Source organism: Lissotriton vulgaris, chromosome 6, assembly GCF_964263255.1.
Source record: "Lissotriton vulgaris chromosome 6, aLisVul1.2, whole genome shotgun sequence".
Taxonomy (NCBI): Eukaryota; Metazoa; Chordata; class Amphibia; order Caudata; family Salamandridae; genus Lissotriton; species Lissotriton vulgaris.
The window spans coordinates 880,288,975-880,309,757 of record NC_141694.1 but is presented as its reverse complement, the minus strand read 5'-3'; the positions used below and the strand labels follow the sequence as shown (position 1 = coordinate 880,309,757).

The window sequence follows — 20,783 nt, the reverse complement described above, 5'->3', positions numbered from 1 at the left end:
AAAATGTATCCCCATTAGGCGACATTATCTACCTTCGAAAACTATTGTTAATATGACTAAGGGGTATATGAAAGTATTAGAACTATTCTTCTATAAGATGTCATGAAATGACAAAGCATCCTTAAGTGTTCCATACCTATCAAATGCTGTTGGCCACATCTCTTTCCTCATCAAGTCACCCACCCGCATCAGCTCGCGTGCAAGGGAGATTTCTTTTATCAAAAGCCCAAATAATGCAAGAAACAAAACATGTGATAGGTTGAAAGCTTGAATGAACGTCAACCACAAAAAATTGCTTTGGGCTGCATTAAAAGCCATCATTTTTTCACCCACCTTGCCAGTCTAGATAAAAGCCTGTGTTTGAAAATCAGTATTGACCCTGCTCCTCATGGGAACAGTTTGTTCTGAACTGCCAGGCAATGGCCATTCCAGAAGGGACGACAAGCAACTCCAGAACAGTTTCAATCTACTTAAGTCTGATCAGTAAAGTATTGTATGAGTCCTATGGCACAATGAGCCATATCTGGGCATAACCATCTCACTTAGGGCGTAAACTGAAAAATCAGTAAGGCGATGGATGGAATGCTTGAATAAATCTCAGCTACTGACAATTGCCTTGGGCCATATTCCAGGCCATTGTTGTCTGCCCTCCATGCAACCCTAGATAAGTGCATGCCTTATGTAAATGAGGAATGACCCTGCTCCTCATGGGAACGGTCCATCCAGAATTGCCAGGCAGGATCATCCCAACAAGGGACTACAAGACATCCCAGATGGATTTCGATAAACTTATCTCCCATCAGTGAGGGACAGCATGAGTCCTATGGAACAGGGAGCACTTGACCCACGTCTGAGCATACTCATTACAGTTTACATCCTAAGTGTGAATGGTATACCCAGAAGTGGTGCCCGTACTCACGGTTATGTAGGATTAAAGCAATTCCTCTCTGACAAGACCTAAGTAGGTCAAAACTGTTCTAGGGTTGGTTGTGGTCCCTTTTGGAGGGGACCTCTCCCGGCAGTTCAAGACTCACTATTCCCATGAGGAGCAGGGTTAGTACTGATTTGCGTAAGATTAATTTAAGAATTCCATACATCACCTAGTTCTTTTTGCAGTTTATGCTTTAACTGTGACAGGTATTCCCAGGCATGGATCCCGTGCATAGGACTCAAGCTATGCATCACTGATGCATTCTAAGTAGGTCGAAACTGGCCTGGGGTTGCTTGTGGTCACTTCTGGAGGGGGCTTTGTCTGGCAGTTCAGGACAGACTGTTCCCATGAGGAGCAGATTCTGTGCTAATTTGCATAAGGTGGGACTTTGTCTAGAGTGGCCGAAAAATGATCGAATGGAAAGCGACCCAAGCGAGTTCCATTGAATGATATTATTTCAAGCATTCATTCTGTCATTTGTTGTTTTTGCAGCATCTAAATAATACGTTTTGCCCATTATTTAGATGTTTTTGCATTTTACGCTTTTATTGAGATGGGCATGCTCAGATGTGCATCTCATGCTTACTGTGTCATAGCTATACCTTACTGAGGAAACCTAATTAGGCCTAAACTGATATGGGGTTCCTTGTGGTCCCTTCTTGGGAAATTGTCTGGCATGGTGGGCGAAAAACAATGGACTGCAATGCAGCCCAAGAGACTGTCAGTGGCTGAGATTGATTAAATAATTCCTTCCATCATCTTGTTGTTTTTGCAGCATCTAAATAATGGGCAAAACCCACGGTAAATTGGTAAATAAATAGTTGTACTATGACCCTTGGCCCTAGACTGTAGAGAATAAAGCACACAACTTCCTATGCAATCTGTACATCTTCAGTTTTTAAAAATAGTAGGTGGCACAATGGCAGCTGAGTTAAGTGTCAGCAGGGAAGTGTGACTCAAATGTGAAAGGCTCACACACGCACACATACAGTCATAGTAACACAAATGAACGCAGTAACATGACATACTCATTTGTGATGGTACACAGATTAAGTCTTTGTCAAGCGCTGACCGAAAAACAAGTTTTTATTTGTTTGCTTTAATGTATGTTCTACAATACATATGATGAGGCTACTGTATGGGGTATAGCACTCACAGGGCCTAGAGGCACTAAGCATATGGTCCAAGAAAATGTTATCTGTACAACATGGCAAAGCTGCCCTTTATACTGTAAGCACGGATGCGATGGTGCAAAAATCATTTAGTCTGGATTTTTTTTCGGTGCACTTTTTCAATACACATGACCCAAAATACTCCCTCCTGCCTAGGATTGGATGCAGTGTTTATCAGCAGACTCACCTTTGCCATTGTATCAAGAGGTTCTCCAGGAGAGTTTGTTTTTCCTTGGCTTTTCCCAGAACAGAGTCGTACCTCTGCTGTAAGGCAGCAGTCTCCTGAATTGCTTTGTCCCTACTGGCAACCTTACGGGCACTGTTTGAGAGAGTTGTTACTGCGTTCTTCAACATCTCAATATCATGGCAAATGTCCTATTCCACATTACCAAAAAAGAAATGCACCACACCCATTAGTAACAATGATATGACTGAAATGTTTGTGCAGCAAACTAGGCATTAGTTAAATTGAAAAGCTTTGAATTATCCACAAGATGTGTTATCAAACATCGCTAAAAAATGATTATACATTAACTACAGTAATGGAAAGAGTGCTCCATTTAACACCATATATCTGCAATATAAATAATCTAATTTACCATTTTTTTGTTGAGCAGTGAGTAACTGTGTCTTTTTTTCTCCACCATACAAGTTGCATTTGTTCAGCACATCTAATAACTTGAGCAAACATTTTTAATTTCTACCATTTTGTAATTGTCACAGTCGTAGGTAGAAAACACCTCTTGTTGAAGTATAATATTATTATTATTATTATTATTATTATTATTATTATTATTATTATTATTATTATTATTATTATTATTACTATTATTATTATTATTGTTATTATTAATAATAATAATAAAACATATGTAAAATTGTTTGTAGATCAATTCAAGTCATTTTTTTTCTTTTAAGAAAGAAAACCATCATGGGAATTATCTTACCATATGTTTTTGAAGGACTCTTGATGTGTCTGCAGCTGAGCCACATGAAGTAACTGGCTTTGACAACGTGCTCTCAATATCAGCCATGGATTTCTGGACCTGGGTCAAATAAATAAAAAAACACCGGGTTGGCTGATATGTTGCCATTACAAAGAAATTTGCTATAATTTCAAGAAAAGTATGTGAACTGTGTTATAAAGGTATAATGCTGGTACATGAATGTATACATAACACTTCTGGCTGAACATAATTATTGGATTATGCACAGTTCCTGATTTACTTTTGAGTGACATGTTAAGTAGAAGTACTTCTCGCACTCACTATTATGTACAATTATTATGAATGGAACTGATTTTCATGCCTCGTGTTTTTACAATGGGGAACTACTGACTGGCATAAGCACTCACTTTTAGCTGAAAACAGGAAAAATAAGCTTCCTTTTTGAAACCCTCACAAACTAACTCTGAAATGAAATGATGCTAACTTAATTCACTCTGGACTTGCAGAGGCAGCCTAAAATGGCTATGACAAGAAACTAACAGTCATATCCATTGCATGTTTTGTGTATATATTGAGAGTATTGTAGTGTTTTGTTTGAGTGATGCCTGGAAGTGATGTATTCTGGTGCTAGGCTGTTATGTAATATTCTAGTGTTTAAAGTGTTTTTGTTGAAGTGGCATACTAAGTGTGGTGTGGGGTTGCTGGAATAGTATGTTGAAATGTTTTGTTGAAAAGTTGTTGTATTCACACATGTTGTTGGTATAGAGGACTGGAGTGTTGTCCTTAAGTATTGTATTGTAGTGCTAGAGCATTGTGTTGGAGTGTTGTATTTGAGTGTTGGATGTCTGTGCTTGTGTAGTGAACTGAAGAGCTGTGCCTAATTGTTTATTGAATTTGGGTTAAAAGAGGGTTGTATTGTATTGGAGTTTTTAAAGTTGAGTGTTGTTTTGGGGTTTTACACTGTAGTTGTTCTATTGTTGTGTTGAAGTACTGTAACATTGTATTAGAGCATTGAGCTGGAATGTGGTGTAGTACTGTTGTGTGAGGGTGTTATGCTGAAACACTGAAAAGTTGTACTGGGAGCTTTGAAATAAGGGGGTTGTTGGAGTGTTGTTTATTAGTGCTGAATTGTAGTGTAATGCGTGAAAGGTAGTCCTGACTTCTTGGAATATGTGTTGCAATGTTGTTTTGTTTTGTATGTTCGAGAGCTGTACTGGGTTGGAGATCTCTGATGATCTCCTTTGACTTTTATAATGTACTCATAGGGCCTGATTCACAATAGTAAACTTGTACTCAAAGTCTAAGTTTGCAACTTTTGGTATTCACAAAGGTATGTTACGAGCAGTATCTCTAAGGCCGCACTTGGGTGGAGTTTCCGCCTGAGTACGGAGTTTCCACTTGCACCCGAGTGTTGAGATCCCACTCTGGAGGCGCAGATACTACCTGAGTGCGGATGTAAAGATACTACTCGAAACTTACCTTTGTGAATACTAAAAGTCATAAACTTAGACTTTTGGTCTAAGTTTACCTTGGAGAATCAGGCCTTTAGACTGTTGTTTCAGTTCTAAAGTCAGAGTGCAGTGTTAGTGATGAAATATTATGTTAAAGAGTGTACATTTGGATTTTTCTGTTAAAATATCACAGTTTAAAATGTTAAGAGTTGTTTTGGAATGTTGTAGTGATTTGATCTTACAATATATAAGGCACTGTGTTGCACTGTCATTATGAGGAATGTTAACATTCTAAGGGGCAGATGTATCAAGAAACCATTTTGCACTTCTCTAATAGCGATTGTTAAGGAATCGCTATTTGAGAAGTGCAAAATGGTATGTATGTAGAATTTCGCTATTTTTTAGCGATTCTTTAAAATTCCTTAATTGCGATTAGCAAATTGCTAATCGCAATTAAGGAATAATTTTCCCATTCATTTCTATGGGCCAGGAGGCCCATAGGAATGATTGTGCAGTAATTCTCAAATTGCGAATTCGCAATTTGCTAATCGCAATTTGAGAATTATTTCAAGGGTGCAGGGGTGTCTCAAAGACACCCTGCTGCACCCCTCAAATCTACATGTGTGTGCATGTGGCACACATACATGCCCTATGGGCATGTATGAGTGTCACATGCCACCCTTACAAATGCCAATTAGGGCATTTTAGAAAAAAATCGCAATTTACCACCAACTACAAGTTGATGGTAAAATGCGATTTTTTTACACAAATTCGCACACCAAAAATGTGTCATACATATCATTTAAGGAATCGCAAAATTTGCGATTCCTTAAATGCTATGCAAAAGAAGGAATCGCAAATAATTGCGATTAAATAAATTGCGATTATTTCATACATGTGAAATATCGCAAAACGGCCGTTTGCGAGTCGCAAAGGCCGAAATTCTGCGATTTTCAGCCTTTGCGAGTCGCAAAAGCCTTGATACATCTGGCCCTAAGTGTGCAGCTTTGTGTCATGGTGTCAACTGTGTTGCGACGGACAATTCTGTATTCTGCTTCCAGCTCTTTGCTGATTTGGAATGTGTTTTGAGGTGATATGTTGTGGTTTCATATTGAGCATTTTGTGGAGGCTTTGCTTTTGATTGTTGTAGTACTGTATTCAAGTGCTGGAGCAACACAAGTTGTTGTGCCATAGTATTGATCTGAAAGAGTTTTGGGTTTTTGTGTTTATATGGGAAATGTGGATCGCTGTGTTGGAGTGTTTTTCTGGATTGTTTAACTGTTGGTTAACATGTTATACTCTAGTGGTGTGCTGAAGTTTTGCTATGGACTGTAGCAAGGGACTGTGACAATATTGTTTTGGAAGGATGTGCTGAAATCTTATGTTGGAGTGTTGTTTTAGAATAGTGAGTTCAGTGTCGAGTTATATTCTGGAGTGTTGTTTTAGAGTGTAGTGATAAGAGTTTGTGATGATGCATTAAATGCTGTTTGAAATCAGAATCCTACTTGTAAATTTATGTTGGGGAGTTTCGTGCACAGAATTTGGAGGGAAAAACCCACAGACACAGCCTGCAGGACAACAGCACGTCCACTGGATTAATGATCCCCCTGTACTCTTTTAATATAAATGATGCACAGAGTGCAATTACTTGGGAATGGTAACTATTTTACCATGGCACCATCTAGGAATGGTTGATAGTTTAGACTTTCACTACAGATGAGGCATTTTAATAGTACATTACATGGAGTGACACAGCTAGTGCAGTAGTGGTATCCATTAGTTACACACTTGTATAGATAGTTGATTACATGAAAAAAATCGAACTATTTTACACCACCTGTTCCATGCTTTCTTCAAACTTATGCTGTTGGGATGCGACCCCAGAGATGGTTTCCTCCACACGAAGAGCATGTTCTTTCAGCTCGTCCCCATATCGGCGCACTTGTGCCATTCGGGCTTTCATGCGCGAGACTTCTCCAGAGGAAACAAACTCCGAAAATGTTTGCACTTCCTCTTCAAGCTTTGGAATCTCACAGATTTTATCTTCTATTTCCATCACAGTGCACTAAAAGAAACAAATGCATATAGATATTCTCAATGTAAGCCCACCATCTTTAAATAACACTTGAATCAGGGCCATGGTCATTCTCATGCAGACATCTGCAGTATAACAATTATAGGTGCATGGACATTAGCCCAGTAGGCTTATGTGTGTGGTTTAATCACTCACTAGTCCAAATAATAAAAGTTATAGACACCACCGTAGGGAGATTTTACCATCCTTAATATAGGGGGGGGGGGGGGGTTGCTGGAAATTTAGTTATTATGAATACAGTACCTGCAAATATATTGGATATATATTGCTTTATGTTAGCAGCCAACATTTCCTTTAAGGCAACCTTGGGAAAAGGACTAGGATTGTGTGATAACTATCATTCGGCAAACATAATTTCCCAGGTTACAAATTTAGCATCTCAAACTAAAGAGTTCAGCAGAATGTCAGGCTACTGCATCTTGTCTATTCTTTCCACAGGGATCATGTGGGTCATCCAGGGTTATTGTGATTTCTGTCTGCCCATCTACTATAATCACTCTTACAGACTAATGTTGGTATTTCTTTGCTGATCTGCATATTTTTAACTGTTGAACTAATTCATTTATTCCATGATTGTATGCTCTTTTATGGTTGTCTCTGCAACCAATTAAAATATTTTTGACTGACACTCTTAAAGACTATTCCAGTCGATTTAAATTACAGAACAGTTCTGATTAAGCATATATAAAGGCCAGAAAATGTGATAAATTACGAACGCCTGATTTGTAAAATATAAAATAAATGATAACTTATACAAAAAACTAGTGGCTCAGAACTGCCAACATGTTTGAAATCTTTCCTTTTTTCTTCTACTCTTCTATCCTCAAAAGAAGAAAATATAAATGAAAGGAAAACAAGAAGTGATAAAAACAGGATGAAATAAAGGTAAACTTTGCATAACAAAATGTATCAGACAGACAGTACTTAAAGAAAAACATTTTGAGAAACACCCCTCAAACGAAACAACAAAAATGACCTTTCTCAATAAATGTCATGAGATGGTGCTACTGGTCCTAAAGGGCTGGAGATCAGCAATTTATTAGTAGCCCAGTTAGAATAAAGGGAACAAGGACATAGTAACACCAAACACAAAATACAAATGCTGTGTACCACAATTCCCTAATATTGGTTGCATGGCATTCAATTAGTTGGTGTTCAATGACATAAAGGAATGTAAAGATACACTCAAGTAAAGAGGACATGTGGTAAAAAGCTTAATATCCACTTGTTGCTAATTCTTGCTTTATTGTAGCCACATAGCCACTGTACTGAGAAGCCAAAAGATGGTGGTCTAACCAAATGACTGGAGAAACTGTTAGGTAGAAAATAATGCACAGTGAGGTAAAAACCAGGTGAAGAAGTTATGTGTAGTTCAGATTCTGAGAAGACTAAAGATTGCCAAGTTAAGTGTCATTATGCCATAGTTGGAGCTTGATAGATTGGTGGAAGGAAAATTACAATCACCGGATATCATAAAGTTGATGACAGTAGAGAGCTTCTCCCACCAAGTCAATAAAGTTCTCAAGCCAGTCTTACCTGGGGCGTTGAGAGAGATAAGTCAGAATGACAGTCTGGCTGAGCGATTGCCAGTGTGCAAGCATGCTTAAGATTGAAGGACAAAGATAGTTCAAGTCTGTTTGAAGAAAAGACAGCCATTTCGCCTTCTTTTGTTCCTTGTCTGTCCCAAAATAAAATCTTATAAACTGCTGGTAAAATTATCATTGTTCTTTTACTTGGCTATTACTTAATTGAACTGTACCATTTGCAAACACTGAAATTTACTTTCAATTTTTTCAAGTGGATATGCTGCTCGTTGACGTTTGAAGAAACAGGAGATCGGGCTTATCAATTTGGGAACGAACAAAGAAATACTTCAAGGCCTGATTCACAGAGGGTCTTTACACTCATGGTGGAGGTCCCACAGTTGTTGGGCAGTCTCATTGTGAATTTTCATTGTGGTGGTTCTGCCCGAGTGCGGAAATTCTGCCACGACCGTGGGGCCTAAGCAGAGGCCTTTTTTGAATTGGACCCCAAGTCACTCAAATTTATCTGGGAAACAGCTCAAAACTCGACCCCTAGCTTGTGCTTTCCTTATTAATGAGTCTTCAGAATTCATGTAGAATTTTGGCTGGATCATATTGGCTGCACATGGTGGTGGGGTTGCTACATAGTTATTTATAAATTACTATTTAGATCAGGTTTGTAGTAAAAAGTTCTTAACTAACAGTATCTGAACATCATAAACTTTTGAAAATTATTTTACCTTTACATTGTGCATTTGTGATCTCTTCGCATTTCTTGTCAATATCTTCAAAGCATGGTTAATCTCTAGACTTGGCCTTGATAGATTCAGCCAGTGTGACAACATTGTAAGTTTTGCTGACATGAGCTATGCATGTGCCTATTGAAAGTCACTTTCAAAATAGAAGCAAAGTCATACTTTTCAAGGTTATCTGTTTTTGTTACTGTTTTATCAGACTTCCAGAATGAAAAATCAGAAACACAACTCTGAAATTATATAATATCCGTTTCAGAAAGGGCTACGAAGCTCATGAAAAGAAAGATATTGATTACAGGGTTTTATATAGCGTAGCACAGAAATACCAGTGATGTGAGTTTTTTTCTCCTCCACACATGGTAGGATGTTGTGCTTGAAAGTGGAGCTGTGGATTTTTCAGATGTGAGAATTGTGCTTAGTTGTTTATGCTTATGTACAGCTAATACATTACACCCACAGGAGTGATACTTTTTTAAATAAATGTGAATGAATCATTTTAGTTGCCCTTTAAGACTGAAAAATGACCACACTTCACACATTTTCTGGATTAGGAACATATTATTTATTATGCTCAAGGGCCCTATTTTTATCTAGTGTTTTTGCTATGCTGAAGCAAAGCAGGTAGATACCTATGTTCACCTCCCCCCAAATTGTGCAGTCCACATTGCATACATCAAATATTTATGGTAGAGTAGGAATTGCAGACAACAAGTCTCGGAAACAAAGAGCCTCAGTTCATCTCTGTGTTTCACAGCTATGCCTTCTGCACTTCGTATAAAAAACTATTAAATGTCATTGTTAAGGTACCAGCTTAACTAATCTACTTAATTGTGAATATTGTCCAAAACCATAGGGCCCTCCAGGATATCAACTACCACTTCTTGCCTATTTCCAGTCCTGTATGATAATGTATTCCCACAAAAGTCTTCCTGTGTGAAAATCTTTACATGAGTGCAAAATCAGCCTCTGCACATGTAAGCCAAACTTACGTGCAAAAATGGCTTCATGGATAGGGTCCATAACATTTTCATACTACAAGGCCTTGCAGAGTTTATTTATTTGTAAAAAGTACACCCGTTCTTGACCTTGGTTCTTGATGCAATCTGTCTCTTGGTAAATGCTCACAATTATGGTAAACCAGGGGACGAAGGAACAGTGAGTGAAATTAAGGGACTTGTCCAAGAATTTCACATTCTAGTCAAGTGTGGAATGTCAAACTGTAAATTGTCTCTTTAATTCTCAGATGGTCCTGTAGACACTGGACAGCAAACATAATCTGGGCTTATTTACAGTAACATTATATGAAATCCAGTACTTGATTAAAAGTAAATTCGTTTGAACAATTCAAACGGTGCTTCTTGAGAAACTAAAGTAAGACATAGGTACTATTAAAACAATGCTATATCCGTAACTGGGGTATAATAAGAATTCTGGCATAGCAAGAGTGTTAGCATATTTATAGCCCTCTTGTCATCATACAGCTAGCTGAAACGGAGTCCACTCATAAACAGAGGCCGCAACTTTTCAAAGACCTCTGTTAGAATCAAAACCCCACCATAATATGAGACGTATTCTGAGATCACTTATATGATGAGAATGCTGCTATAATCTGTCCCCTCACTGAATGACACCAATTGGGGCAGTTCGATTTTTATACAGGACATTTAGACTTATGAAACATCCTGTTCCTTTGGCAGGCAGATATTTTAGAAAATTCCACACCCCTGGAGGGAAAAGGACAGAACCATAAGAAAAGATTGAACACAGATATCCACGTGTCACAGATTTGGGCTATTCTCAATAAGCTCTAGTATGAAGTAATAGTAAATTGCATTGAAAGCTGTGGGAAGGTTGAGTAGAATTACAGGTGCGTGGTTGGCCTTCATGATGAGGGTTATCTTGTATAAATAAGCATTTCTCATGCAAATGGTTACTATCTAGATGAACATGGTTTTGCTTTGCTGCTTTCCCTTTACATCTCTGTTAAGAAAGCAAGTTTTGTGGTAAGAAGTGGTTTCATCGAGTAGCGTGGCCTGACACAGGCTTGATTTCCAGACTGCGTATTACAGATAGGCTTTTAATTAAACATTGGTTTACATTACCTTGGTTGAAGGGAATGCTAATTTCTGTTATATCTAGTTTAAGTGTAGAATGTGAGGGTCTTTTCAGTTAGGACTGATTTTTGACCCTTGAGAGTACTTCGTTGAATTACAGTGGCCAATGTTTGACAGTCTGCTGAGGTGCAGAGAGCACTCATGAGGACCGAGAGTGTCCATTTTGTTTCATTTCCTTAGGATTTAATTTTGGAATAAGGGGAGTACTGCATTGAAAATGGCCTCTATTTGGTAAGCATTGTGCATGGGGTAGGTGTTTTTCTCCGACACCTTTTTACAGTTCCGGCAAAATTTTGTCAGCTTCACTTTAAGTTTCATGCACGATTCGTTGCAAAAACTTACCTGGGGAAATTGGATCCTTTTTTCTGTCTGAGTCCCTGTCCATTGGATAACGAGGTGCTTTTGACTACAAACAAGGTAGCGGCGCAGCAGTCAGATTAAGGTAGTTTGTGCGATTCTCCCTCTGGAGTATCCTTTCCTTCACTTTATTTTTAACAGGCTGACTCAGTAGTGAATCAAAGAGATGAGCCTGTTGTAGGTCCGTTTTAGTATTACTTAACGTTATACTGTGCAGAAAAAGCTTTCTTACTTCTTCCATATGCTAATCTGATTATTGCTGAGTACAAATGAGCAAAATACGTACAAGTAGGTGGATAAAACATACAGTCTTAAATTCCTTATGTTTTTTTAGGTCATGGTTATACCTAGGGACTGTTAGAGAAATTGTACCGACATATAAAGTATATTAAGTGAATACCTGCAAATGTATAACTTAAAGGATATTCATATAATTTATGACTTACATATCCTACATGTATCAGAGTACTTCATTTAGACCCAAATGAAACCAGCTTATCTGGTACACTTTACACACCAATAGGTTAAGATCTGACCAGACACTTGCACAAAGGTGTTGCTTGTAATGGATTATAATTTGTTTTAGGGCAAATAATGGCCTGATTTAGATTTCGGCAGATGGGTCATTCTGTAACAACAGTGATAGATATCCCGTTCGCCGAAATATAATCCCATAGGACATAACAGGATTTATATTTCAGCAAACGGGATATCCATCATCGCTGTGATGGAGTTACCCGCCAAAATCTAAATCAGGCCCTATAAATGGAAAAAAATTATTTGTGAATGTTATACTTTTTGTAACCCTTTTAGATTATAATATGTAGTGATGTCCCGGCTACAAAGGAAATGTCTTTGAATACAGTTGTAGTGGCAAATCAACCCTCTTTATTTAAGAATAAAAGTAGTTTGTATCCATGATGCGGAATGAAGGTGGTTTTTAGGTACAAGGAAAATGTCTCCATGCCAAACATGTATCCTGCTTTTTAACTCGAGTAGGACAATTGTGCTGCTCCTAATTTTGAGATGTCAACATGATACTTAGTGTTGGAAAGCACCCTCATGAGACAAAGAGTTCTCGTTTCATTTTGACTAGTATAAATACTTCCATAAATATGCCATTGCCATCATTCTGACTACTTGAATCCTATATAAGAACGAAATCTTGGAAAGGTAAATTTAAAAGTTTCAATATACAAATTAATCTGGCTACTTTGGATTACAACTATGTAAATATAAAGAAAAAAGCTATATTTTATTAAACACCCAGAAAGGAGAGACAGCTATGTTCATCCTATACTAAAAACTTAAAAATCAATATAATGTTTTCATAAAATAGCAAGTACCTTAAGCATGCGAGCCACCACTGCAACATATGCAGAGTAAACCTTGCCATAGACATCAGTGTACTTCAGGAGAACTAGACAAACCAAGGTTTTTGTTCAAAATGTTATACAATATCATCACAATGTAAATCCCAGTGGTAAGTTTTTTCGAGATAGGTATAGGCATGAGTGCTATAAGCTTGAGCACAAAACTCTGCTTTGAAATAAGCATGTGGTTTTCTAAAACAATCTTTTCTGCATCCTATTTGAAAAGTGCTCATTCACCCATGGGAGTAAAAGATCACTCAATGGTGATTTTACTGACCACATTAGTATAAAAGGTTGAGTGGACCTACCAGTATTCAAACTTGTGAACATGGGTCAAACACAGACACCCTGGAGTGGATGCATTAGTCTAATGAGCCATTTGACCTGGCAAATTAGCTTCTGCCCTTTGAAAATCTCTCCGTTTTTTTTTTGTGAAGCTATGGAGTTAGGTCCTTACAGGGTATGGGGTAGGCTGGACCCTATTCAATCAAAACACACAAAAATATGCCTACACCCAACCAGTTTAAAGCCACTTACTTATAGCGAATAGGGCAAGCACAAAATATTCTAGTTTGACCCAGTACTTTTATTTATACCTGTCTATTTTTGAAAAAATAAATTTTAAACTATTTTTCAAATTTCGCAAAAAAGGAAAATACTGTACATTCAACATTTTTCAATTACAATACACGACTATATACAAACAAATATTTACATTTCCTTTACACATTTATCATACATTCCACAAAAATACAATATATAAACAACAAAAAGTATAATTTTACAGTGGAGTTAATCAGTATTTGAAAATTGAGAGAAGACAAAGTCATGAGAAGGAGCACAGTCCTCAAATGAGGATAATTTTACAACTAGCCAAGGCCAGTTGAGTCACTTAATGATGTAAATCGCTCCCTCAGTAGTGCCGACGTGTTTCCAGTCCAGGGAAACCAGTTCCCGGACTTTCATCAGGGCTTTGTCACTTCTTCTGTTAATATCTTGTGTCCTGGCCCTTCGTGGTGTCAAGGACAGGCATAGGTTTCACGTATTTCAGTCTTTATTTAAGAAATAGTGGCTGATATTGGACCTCAAGGCATTTTGTTCATTGCCTCAGTATACAAGTCGATGTCTCGCTTGTAGCCGCTATTAAACTTGTGCTCCAATAATGCAGGCAAATTCTTTGCCTGTGCGTAGCGCGAGAGGTGATTGAACTTATTTGATCATTTGCCGATCATGGCCGCATCCAGATCACTGCTTGTCTCTGCGCGTTGATCGCCGTAGATTTTAAGAGCTGGCTCTCTATTTTCGCACGGCTCCTTGTGCTGGAACAAGCACTCAAATCAATCGATCTCTCTGCTCTGCTCTGCAACAATTCATTTTAACTTCCTTGACCAACTGAGCTAAGACTTCCAAAAGGTATTCACCAGCACTCCTAGAGGACATAAATAAAATATGCTTGTCTTCACTACATTGTTTACTATGTTTCAAGGTAAGGTGAGTGAGGGAGATCGATTTGCCAGTATGTTTTCTCCTCAATTGTTTTTGCTTCTACCCTACCCTCTTCGGGCCACTGTTTTGAAGATTGGGGCCAAAAACTCACCTGAACACTCCGAAATTAATACTGGCCTTCTTGCAACTGAACATGGATTTATCTAGTCCTTTATTGACTACCATACTCACTTTCTCGAAGGCCAAAGTTTTATCAAGACCGACAAAGGTCACATTTATTTTTGGAATACGATGAACTCAGGGTTTCATTTAGTCCCGGGTCATTGTCTCAAGTCCATCTTTAATCTTCCAAAACCATGTTCACTGATACTAGAGTTTTGACTGGTATTGGATTCATTGCATATTAATTGTTTTTATTAGTTTCATAAGGCTCCTCATGGAACACTAAGGGCCAAAGCAGTCAGGATTTGCTGCTGGATTCGAATTTTTTATAGGTCAATTATGATAAACAAATTATTGAGCAGGTTGGGCTTAAAGGAACTTGGGACAACACTGTACCACTGGCACATTAAAAAAGCATAATAAAGGAGAAAACAAAAGAATGTTCACACTTGATAGCTTTAGTAAAGTTAAGAGGGTCTGCCGGAGATGCATAGCACATTCTTCCCGCAGTTTTATTTAAAAGTCTTGTTTACACAAAGCGCCTATTTGAAATGTATGAGTTTGTGACTTCTTTTGCTTCTATCAGCAGATATGTGAAATGGTTACTTGATGAAAACCAAATTTAGGTGTTGCTGTTATCAGGTAGGCAGAACCAAAGTAGAGGCAATTTAATTTTATTTGCAGATGTCTTTTTATCTAAATCCAGTGCACTGTGAGAGGTTTCCATTCACCACTATACAATATCGAGTCAGCATATACTTCTGCTCTACTTTTATTACAGAAATTTAGTGATGGGGTATTCCTTGTAGGTTTTATATTATTATCTATTATTACCATGAACTAACTTGTTTACGCTGTATTCAGCTGCAAGATGAGCCATTGAGGACATTTCCCAATAAACAGGCTTGCTCCAAGTACAATAAAGTACCAGTGCCCTTCAATACATGTTAAGGCACAAGTTACAGGGGTTTGATTTACTTGTATTTTATCTAGGAAATGATATTATACGCTGTTGTATTATATTGTATTATATTATATTATATTATATCATATTATATTATATTATATTATATTATATTATATTATATTATGTTAATTATGTTATAACTAAGATAGCCCCTGACCAATGTCTTTATTTTGTTTTATGTCACTTAATTTATTTGGGTATTAATTTGATATTTGTTTGCTTTATTTCAAATACTTTAATTAGTCTATAACATTAATATGACCTACCAAACAGTCTTAAAATATGTTAAATTACTTCAGTGAATCAATTATTCAAAATTACTGGAAACACAAAATAGCATTGTTAAAGAAATGTACATTTCCAACCCTCTTCTGGGGGAACGAAAAAACGGTGTGAGGGAGGGATAGAAAGGGTGATCGGGAGGACAGTAAGAAAGAGAGAAGTGAGTGAAATGTAGATTAAGTAGAAAATGGCTTAAGCCCAGAGGTAGAGATGGTTAAAGAATGGGAAATGAGAGCAGGGAAAAGGTAATGATGGACAGGCGAAAATAGAGGAGACAGAGGAAAGATATTGTGGGGCGTTTTCGAGGTAAATGTGTAAGTTGAGGGGAAGGTCAGAGAAAAAAATGACTCAAACACAATGAGAAAATATTGAGGGAGTAAAAATGTATGAGGGAAGTGTAGAAGGCTAGGAGCCTCTCAAGCAACTCAAAGAAGTGAAAGAGTGTGACTTTGTAAGGAAGAGAAAGTAGAAAGATAGGCGGAAAGAAAGAGAAAAAAAGTGTACTCCATGAGGATTGGAAAGGACAATGTAAGGGGAAGTTGGGTGAGGAATAGAGGAGAATGAAAAGGGAAGGAGGAGTAAAGAAGAGTAAAAGAGTGAAGAGGGGAGTAAAGAGGAAAAATAGGCAAATGAGAGTAGTCACATGGTGAAGTGAACAGCAAGAGAGTGCTTAGAAACATGTTGGGACCAGAGTGAAAAACAGACAATGGGAACACAGTGATGACAGAAAAGACTAGGGCTTGGAAGTAAAAAGATATGGGGAAAAGCAAGTAATAGAGAGGGATTCAAAGAGCTGAGGAGAATGGAGAAGATGAAATAATAATGGTAATGGATGAAAGGAAATGGGAACTGGAAAAGGAGAAAAGGAAAGTGAAGAATGAGAAAAAATGCTAAAAAGGAATTGGGAAGGAAGTGGAAAGAAAAAAGGAAACAGGGTTGCAAAGGCAGAAAGGGAGAAGAGGAGAAACAGAAAAGGGGGCGTTGTGAATGGAAAGTGACTAGAAGGAAAGTGAAGTGACAGTAGGGGTGTGAGGATGAAATGTGTAAAAAGGAGAAAGAAGTTTTAGAGGGGAAGAACAAGGTAGAAGAGGAAAAACAGAGAAATCGAAGAGGTAGATGTTGGTAGTAGTGGGAAAAGAGAGATTAACATGGTTATTAGAGGGGGTGGGACTGAAAAGAAGAACTATTACAAAAGAAGGGACATAAGAGGGCAGGGTGAATGAGCAAGTGAGGAGGAAAGACCTAGGATGTAGGAGAGGGTACCAGATAGACAGAGACACACACAGACACGCAATGTGTAAAAATGCATGTATGTGCAAAATGTAACCTTTTCCATAAAAGGAATGGAGAACTGGGCTATATCTCTATTGATGCCATTGCTCACTATCTTTTGTATGTATCAGTGAGTATTTTTCATCATTCTATATGGTTTTATACCTTTCTACAGTTTTGACCAAAATGTATGCTATTTAGTGTCATGTGTAGCAAAGTGTCACCTTTAGCCAAGCAAAGTCAATTGTAGACCTGTTGCCATTATAAACCATACTAGACTTAATTATTCCCTAGCAGTAGATATGCACTGAAATTTCAAGGCAACTCATTGACACACATGGCACTTTTCTTGCCTGATGAGTTTCCCATGAGGCCAAACCCTTAGGCTAATCCAATTGTCTAGAGAAGATTGACAGTCAGGATGTTGTATGGTCATGAAAATAAAATCAAAAACCCAATGTTGTGGTATGCACAACAGCAGAGGTGGGAAATAAGGATATCACTGTGTATGATCAGAATGTATTTCACTTTAATGGGCAGCCTTGAGCTTTCATATCAGCACTGTTTTGTCCAATTCATTATTGGTGGGTTTAGTCTAGGACCTCTGGTAGCCTGTGCCTTAGTTGGTAGCAGACACACACTTAGAGAAGTAGGAATTGGATGGCCATCTTCATGACTGTGTGGGATAATAGCATGTTTGCAGCTTGTCAGAATGTGGAATCCCATACATTGTGTTGTAGTGAGCCTTGTGCCTGGAAACCCCAGCAGCAGGTAGGGCTTTGGGAGGCTGCATTTCATCTGTTTCACTCATACTCACTGTATCTACATAACCTTACCAAAAACATATCACTGTGTTTCACTTGGAGATTGTAAAGAATTATTTCTTCTGTCTGTTACCAAAAAGATTTTAGAGGGTCATTTTGTGTTTGGTGGATTAAGGCCATCTGTCAAAAAACTGGCACATCCCCTGTTTGCCAACCTTTAAGTTCCTAACTTCATTTAAAGGTGAAGAAACAGAGATTTTACACCAGAGAGCCTCATCGGAAATCTTTGACCTTGCAGCCTGTCAGCACAGGGACGCCAGGTCAAGTAAACATCTACTGCACGGTGTATTGCATTGATGGCAGAAATATCCCAGCCAGGTAAGTGGGGATCATATATGTCAGGTGGTTCTTTGCTGACCTGGCAGTATGGTGGGTACACCACCAAGGACCAAAACATGAAGAAAACACTCCAGTTTGAGGTCTATTCCAAAGCAGTTGTCCTACAGTGTCTTCTACTCAATGAAGGCGATTTCAGTGTTTGGAGTCGTGTGACTGTTCCTTTGTTACTCAATGGTCCCAGAGCTTCAACATTCAAATGTCTGAATACAATGGCTTAAAAACAGAGTCTCTGTTCTGGTATAATGTGGTTTTGGGGAAGGATCAGGAGTCACCTTGAAATCAGAACATTTACCTCGATGAAAAACACTTTCAAAAGGACAAGAGTAAATCTAGATGTCAGGAGTGTGAAAAGCATGTAATCTAGGGCTACACATGCTTGAAACAACCCTGTTCTATTTCATTCATATTTTTATCGGTGAGAGCATTAATCAAAATTGCCTCAGTAAAGGGTTTCTATAATAATTTGATTTATGTTTGACTGTATGTTTGTAACAGATTTTGGGCTAATGTACTTGCATTCACAAACTACTTCCTCTTTGGGAATAGTGCTGAAAGCAGAGGAGCACTGCATGCCTCTCTTCGATGTCCTTTCCAAAGTGGAAACTGCTGTTTTAAAACAGCACTGATTCATTTAAGGATCAGAGACTGCTTTAAACAAAAGATTTCTCATTTAAAAATGCAAAACAGCGATGGTGGTCTGCTTGCAGGCAATCTTTACAGTGACAGTGGAAAATGACAGGGGATCACAAATACTGACTTGCCTAATAGTGATCTCCCTCACTGATATCATTAGGTAGGTCATGCATTCTTTTCATTCATTAAGTTTTCAGAGTCCTTGAATGTCATTCTCCCTTGTTCACTTTTTGTCTCTTTTTTTTGTTACAGAATGACATTTATTTGTTCACCATTTTCCTTTCTTTATAATGCTGGTTTCCTGCTAACACAACCGTGTTAAGACGTCCATGAAAACAAGCAGCAGTGCAGGGAAGTAGAGCCGCAACCACCAGCCGCGCCGCACCTCCCAGCCCCGCTGAAACGAGAGCCGCCGACAGCAGCCGATAGCCAATGTGAGCAGAGAAGCCGCAGCGGACGATCTGAGGGGCAAAAGCAGTAAATACCCGCGGCTGGAGACCCGTGGCCGCAGCGGACCGTGGACCGTGGGGGAGACCCACTGAGAGCCGCGAGTTGCGGGAGAACGGAAGCGGGAGCAGGATAGTGTGGGAGCCACGCCCGAGACCCGTGGCTGCAGCAGGACCGCGGGAGAGAGAGGCACGAGACCTGCAGCTGAGGCTGGACGAGCGGGAGAGGAGAGAACAGCGTGCGGCGAGCCCGGTGAACAGGGCAACCAGGCATACAGTATTCTGGCTGTCTAACCGACATCACAGTCACAGTCAGCCGCAGCCACAGCCCCAGCGAGGGTGCTGCCTGGGGGGGGGCAAGAGGCGTGCAGCCTACAACCAACAACCAACTAGCCAGCCAACCAACAGCAGTGCCGCCCCCGTGGAACCACCGGTGGACATCGTGACCCAGGTACCAGCCACAAGTTGATCAAGTACATGGGGGTGACTGGGGGCAGTACTGAAAGAACAGAGGGGTTGAGTAGGGCTCAGGGGGCACCCCCTCTTGTTCCCTCCCCCCCTCGCATTTCAAGGATACCAAGTGAAGGGAAAGAGCATACAAAAAAAAGGTGGAATAAATAAGTAAAAGAAAAAGAAGAAATAGAGAGAGTTAAAAACTAAGAGAAGTCACTCCCACTCCTCTTCTTCTCCTCTCTCTGGTTAAATCATAATGCGGTCCGGAAGACTGAAAAAAGAGAATGCAAAAAACCGCAAGAAGTTGAACAAGGAATCTATAGATCCACTTGAGGAATTGGAGATAGCGTAACCCCATCCCCCGGCGTCACCTCTATAACCAACCCACCTGCAGAATCTCGAATGCAGACCTGGCTCTATAGACTGTATTACCAAGACTGAAACGACCCAACAACCCCAAATCAACAGCATAACACGCCGGACGAAACAACTAATGATGTAAAAAAGAGGACCCTCAGAGACTTCTTTAAGAAACAAGGAACTAAAGTTCAAGTCTCAATCAATCCCAGCGAAATACCATCACAACCTATAGAGTTGCCTCAAACTACCCCCAACACCGATCCAGTCCAGATCAAATTACAGGCCTTGATTCATGAACAGTTGTAAAACCAGGCCATCACCACATCCTCAGATGGTCATTTAACAAGGGAAGCATCATCTATACCTGGGAAAAACAGGCCAAGGCCAGACACCAGGTCAGGAAATATATCTTTGCTTTCACAACAAGTGCAACAACCTAATAAGGATCAGTGTTCATCACCAATAACCACCTCAAGCGATGACTCTCCTTTTTACCCCAGATTACCCATACAGCAGGAAATCAATCCATACAGAATGGGTTCCTTTGTAAACAAAATAGAATCTACCCCCCAAGCAGCTCAATGGACCAGAACTCTTCCAGGTAACATTAAACAGTTAATAACCAACGACGCCATCCGTCTTTGTCCATCACGAATCTCCCGAAATAAAGACAGGTGAGCCCAACGACCATTCTCTTTTGGACCTATCCTTTTTTAAGACAGACAAAAGCCGCAACAGAAGCCCATGACCCAGCAATGTTTGAATCTACCATCATCTGGCCTCAGCTTCTACAAACACTACAATCCACAGTGTCTGCACTAAATTATCATTCAGATAAACTTGACTTACAAGTTGAACTCCTAAACACACTAGCAGTATAC

General features: G+C 39.1%; 1 protein-coding gene across 1 annotated transcript in view; it reads right to left on the bottom strand.

The window, feature by feature from the left end:
* The window catches only part of SYNE1 (spectrin repeat containing nuclear envelope protein 1), a 2,319,318-nt gene that overhangs the window by 1,601,729 nt on the left and 696,806 nt on the right, over positions 1-20,783 (bottom strand). Inside the window, exons 35-37 of the mRNA XM_086926873.1 lie at positions 6,339-6,566; positions 3,051-3,149; positions 2,291-2,478 (exon numbers count right to left, since the gene is read on the bottom strand). Coding sequence (XP_086782999.1) covers positions 2,291-2,478; positions 3,051-3,149; positions 6,339-6,566 — 515 coding nt within the window. The remainder of the gene's footprint in view (positions 1-2,290; positions 2,479-3,050; positions 3,150-6,338; positions 6,567-20,783) is intronic.